Raw genomic sequence first — 5155 nt, 5'->3', positions numbered from 1 at the left:
ACCACCTAGTCCTACAGAACTTCAGCCTAGGACTGAATAATGGAGACATTACCAATTTACCACTCTCCTGATCTCCAGGCAAAGAACAGAGCTTTCCCACCAAGGTAGTGAGCAACCGAAGCTGGTCTGCACCTGAACAGAGCTAGAATTCAGAAACTCTGAATTTCTGTTCCTTGGGAAATCCTGACATCCTGAAATTTGGTTTTGTTCCAAATTGGAATGAAAACAACATTTCTGAATTTCCTGTAAAACAAATCTTTTGAAAAAATATTTTGGACCAATTGAAATGCTCAGTTCGAATTTTTAAAAGAAAAGTTGTTTTGAAATGACAACATTGAAATTTTTAAATTTTTTTAAACATTTTGTCAAACATTCCCATGGAAAAATCAGATAGAAAAACATTTCATTGGAAAGTATTTAACCAGCTCTACTCCTGAACTCCCTAGGTTTCCAACTCACCTTAAGAGAACAAGCTACACAAATACAAGGCCAAGGTGCCATTGAGTTAGTACCACAGTAAATCAGCTGTTGTCCACTACCATTGACACCTTGACCCCAAACCATCCACTCACCACACACTGACCAAGAATATAATTGTGGCTCATACAGATGAGCTATGACAGATGGCATGCACAAGCAAAACATTAGAACGCCAGTGGTCCAAAAACCATTCTCTCTGACAGACTGGTATTTATCTAGTGCGATGTATAACTACAGCAGTCTATCAGTGAAGAAAAATTGTAAGGATACTGACTGGGATTTTTACTAGTTTTTCTACTAGTTTTATTAAAAATATAAATCTTATGGGCATGATGCTATGAATGATGAGATTTCACCATCCACCACACCCAGCTGAGTAAAAATGCCACCAACTGGCAAAAAGATCAACAGAAAAATTGTGCTTACAAGGAAAACAAAGTCACCAAGGGCTGGTCTACAATTCCCAGTGGGTCGTGTTCACCAGCTTCTCCGAAGAGGGAACTATGCTGAGAGAATAGGTGCTGGAGCTCCGGTTTACCTGATGGCTGTGCTGGAATATCTGACTGCTGAGATACTGGAACTGTCAGGAAACGCTGCCCGTGAAAACAAGAGAGTCAGGATTTTACCACGACACATCCAGCTGGCTGTGAGGAACGAGGAAGCACTGAACAGGCTCTGTGCAGATGTGACCATTGCAGGGGGAGGAGTTTTGCCAAACATTCTTGCCCAGCTTCTTCCCCAGAGAACTCCTAAAGATCCTTCAACAGAAAAGATAGCTGTTGCTTCCCAGGAAGAATCCAGTAATGACGGACCCAGAGAAAATGTATGCTTCCTCCTCGTCTCCAGTTCTTCACCAACATGGAACCCTTGTTAATCAATGTGTTGTGTCTGCAAATTGCTGCTAAATATTCAGACTGATTATCTTAATGTGTGGGGTTTTTTAACTGTTGAAACAAACAATTCCAATCTACTAACTGATTCTGTTCTCCTGTCCGTTAATTCCTGTTAATTCCGTTAACATTTTCCTAGAAAAGTGTTTAAGCTTGCAGCTTTTAAACAATATGAACTTGGCTCTTTAATGCTACTAAAGCAATTATACGAGGAGTAGGGCTAGCCTGACTGACCTCAGTCTCTGTTTGGTATTGCAGGCAGGGCTTAAATTCAGCTGGAGCTGTCCGCAGCAAAGCTCCAGTAAATATTTTCAAACCCACGGGACTGAAGCCCCAAGCCCTTGTACCCCCCCACATTGCTGAAGCCCTGAGTCCCAGTGCTCTGGGAAATACTCTGAGAATTTAAGCCCTGATTGCAATCTATACTCAGCTCTCCTTAAGAGGAGAGTTTTGTAGAATAAGATGTGCAAACAGAAGCCTATTATTGCTGTGCAAACTATTGGGTTGGGTACGCTGGTAACTGGGAGCAGAAGTTCTTACGCAATGTGTACCTAATCTAGGAAGCTGGTCATCAGGTAGTTATTACTAATTTGAGGTGGATATCTGGGAGGGTGGAGGCTTATCCGTATCTACCACATTTCTGAGGACATATTACATACAGACAGCCTATCAGAGAGGCTGTAGGCAGTGCCACTGGCATATAATTTTGCTCACTGTTAAAAGCAGCAAGGTATTACCTGTTCCAACAAAGGATGGTCCTGGCACTTCCAAACTAGGAGCTGAAAACCCAAAGAAATGGGGGGCCTGATTTTACCCTAACTTAATACTAGCATAATTCCATTGATTTCAGTGGGAATTATTCCTGATTTATATCTGAATCAAAGGCCCTGGGCCTCTGACTGTAGTTACAGTAACAAAACAAAAGTAGGGTTGGTGGGAATCAAATATAAAAAGGGACATTGTGAACAGCCTCCCTGGCATACTCTAGAACGGCCTGTGCATCGGGAATGATATCAACCATTCTGCTTTGATATTATTGAAGTTGCTTTCCACGCTACTTACCTCTGCCTCCATTCCAGTTGGTGTTAATCCATCTCCATCTTGGGATGAGTTAAAAATGCAGCAGCTAGACCACAGGACCCTTTCTCATCTGTCCCAGGAACTTTTTCATGGTCTCCATGTGCCAGGTTTTCTAACTGTCTATTGCATTAGACTGGCTCCAGTCAGATTACCCACTTTGCCTCTTCAATAAATAGTATTTCCCTGCTCCTGACATGAGGGCCAAGAAAGGACTCTCTCTGTGCCCAACATTACTGAAGGCAGAGCCAGCACCTATGGCTGGAAGATAGGGAACAAGTTTGCGTTGACTAAGGTAAACCACAGCCTTTTGGCTCAGTACAACTGAGGATTGGAGGAAGCTGGTAGCTGTACAACTCAGGCTCTGTTGTCATTGGGTGGATGGTTTAGATCCAAAGGTAAAGAGTCAGCTTTTTGAAAAGTCCTCCTCCACCCTGAATAGCAGGCATCAATAACTATAAAATCTCCAAAGCCAAACACTTACATTTTCCCTTTCTACAGAGAAGGGTGAGAAATAAAACCTTTATGGGTAGACTCTCATGCTACTGCTTTAATTAATGTGCATGGCACTTAGATACGAAAGTGATCGTTGCTTTAGGAATACTCTAGATATATAGAACAACACAGGGTTTCAGTAACTAAGAGGGGGTGCCAGGGTGCTTGCCATCAGTTCTGGGGGAAGATCAAAAGGTTTTATCCATCCTGTAACTTACGAAGGGTCAGATGCATTTTCATACAATTTGATAAAAAGTACCATTTTCTGGAATGCAAAGTTTGTCTGGAATTAATATTTTAAAATGAAGTTTACAACAGAAATATTGCCAGATTCTTAAATATAAATGAACCAGCAGGTGCTGTTCTACTGAGCTTCAGCACATCAAAGGCATATCATTACATGCATGTTTGGTAATATGCATATTTATTATTTTATCATGGCAGAGCCTTGGAGGCCCCACTTTGCTGAGCACACATGAACACATAAGCAAAAGATGGTCTCTTCCCCAAAGAGCATACAATCTAAGGCCCTTGTCATAAATATACAGCTAAGGGTAGCATAAAATTCTTCCTTACCTGTAAAGGGTTAAGAAGCTCAGATAACCTGGTTGGCACCTGACCAGAAGGACCAATGGGGAAAGAAGATACTTTCAAATGGAGGAGGGGGGGAGGCTTTGTTTGGTGCTCTGTGTGTGTTCTCCCCAGAGACAAAGGGAGCGACCAAGCAAGTAATCCAGCTCCCACTGAAATGATACATCTAATATTACAGAAATAATAAGTAATAGCAAGGAAATGTGTTATAGTATCTTTTGTTTTAACTTGTGAATTGTCCCTGTGCTAAGAGGGAGGTTTATCCCTGTTTTTGTAACTTTAAAGTTTTGCTTGGAGGGGAAATCTTATGTGTTTTGAATCTTTTTGTTACCCTGTAAAGTTATCTTCCATCCTGATTTTACAGAGGTGATTCTTTTATCTTTTTTTAAATAAATTCTTCTTTTAAGAACCTGATTGATTTTTCATTGTTCTTAAGATCCAAGGGTGGGTCTGTGTTCACCTGTACCAATTGGTGAGGATATTATTCTCAAGCCTTCCCCAGGAAAGGGGGTGTAGGGTTTGGGGGAATATTTTGGGGGAACAGGACTCCAAGTGGTCCTTTCCCTGATTCTTTGTCTAAATCACTTTGTGGTGGCAGCATACTGTTAAAGGACAAGGTGGAATTTGTGCCTTGGGAAAGTTTTTAACCTAAGCGGGTAAAAATAAGCTTAGGGGGTCTTGCATGCGGGTCCCCACATCTGTACCCCAGCATTCAGAGTGGGGAAGCAACCTTGACAGCCCCAATCCTACAAACATGTTTATAGTTTTATTCACGTGAGTGGTCTCTCTGAAGTCAAGACAACTGATGGCCCTGACCCTGCAACCAGCTTTGAAGAGATGGACCTTTGAGGTCATATGGATCCCCAGAGACGTATGTCTGTGCATAGCCAGTTGCAGGATTGGGGCCAATAAGAGTATGATCAAGCATGTGAAGAAATGTTTGCAGAATCTGTGCCCAGTAGCTTGAAGTTATTTTAGCACCAAATACATCTGTGTGAGTAAACCTCTATTCTCACGTGAGGCCCAATGGAAATCAATGGGCTTTGCACTGGAACAGGGAGCCCACCCATCTAGATACAGTTGCAAGACTGAGGCCTTATCCTTGATTTAATTGCCTTTATTGTTATAGGAAGATTCAGTAGTAGGGGGAAGCGAAGCAGTACTACAAAATCTTGCGTTTGAGGTTCTTTATTTAACTGGAACATTCTTGTTTTTATTTTAAACTGGAAATTTTTGATAATTCCTTTTGGTATATTTTCAACATTTCCACATTTAACATTTTTTCTGTAAGATAAATAACAAGTACACAGATTCAACACGTTATCAAATACTTTAACATGAAAATTTGAGCTTTTCCTAGCTGGTAAAATTTCCACAACATTCCCATATAGTAAACATATAAGACCCCAATCCTGAAACCACTTATGCAGGCAAGCAACTAAAAGACCATAAGAACTTTGATATTTGAAGTAAGCAGGAGAGGAAAAACACATTGACAACTGAAAATTAAAAATAATAGACTCCTAGATTTTAAAACCAAAGGAAACCAATTGTGATCATCTACTCTGACATCCTGCATAACACAGGATGTTATTTTATTAATTCCTGTTTCAAGCCCAATA

General features: G+C 40.9%; 1 protein-coding gene across 1 annotated transcript; it reads left to right on the top strand.

The window, feature by feature from the left end:
- The first annotated feature begins 862 nt into the window (after window positions 1-862).
- LOC140897857 (histone H2A-like) lies at window positions 863-1354 on the top strand. Its single transcript, XM_073311429.1, has one exon. It carries the CDS (start codon window positions 863-865, stop codon window positions 1352-1354), a length of 492 nt encoding a protein of 163 aa, XP_073167530.1.
- Window positions 1355-5155: the final 3801 nt, after the last annotated feature.

Source organism: Lepidochelys kempii, chromosome 1 (assembly GCF_965140265.1).
Source record: "Lepidochelys kempii isolate rLepKem1 chromosome 1, rLepKem1.hap2, whole genome shotgun sequence".
NCBI lineage: Eukaryota > Metazoa > Chordata > Testudines > Cheloniidae > Lepidochelys > Lepidochelys kempii.
The sequence above is the reverse complement of the archived record's forward strand: the minus strand, read 5'-3'. Positions and strand labels throughout refer to the sequence as shown.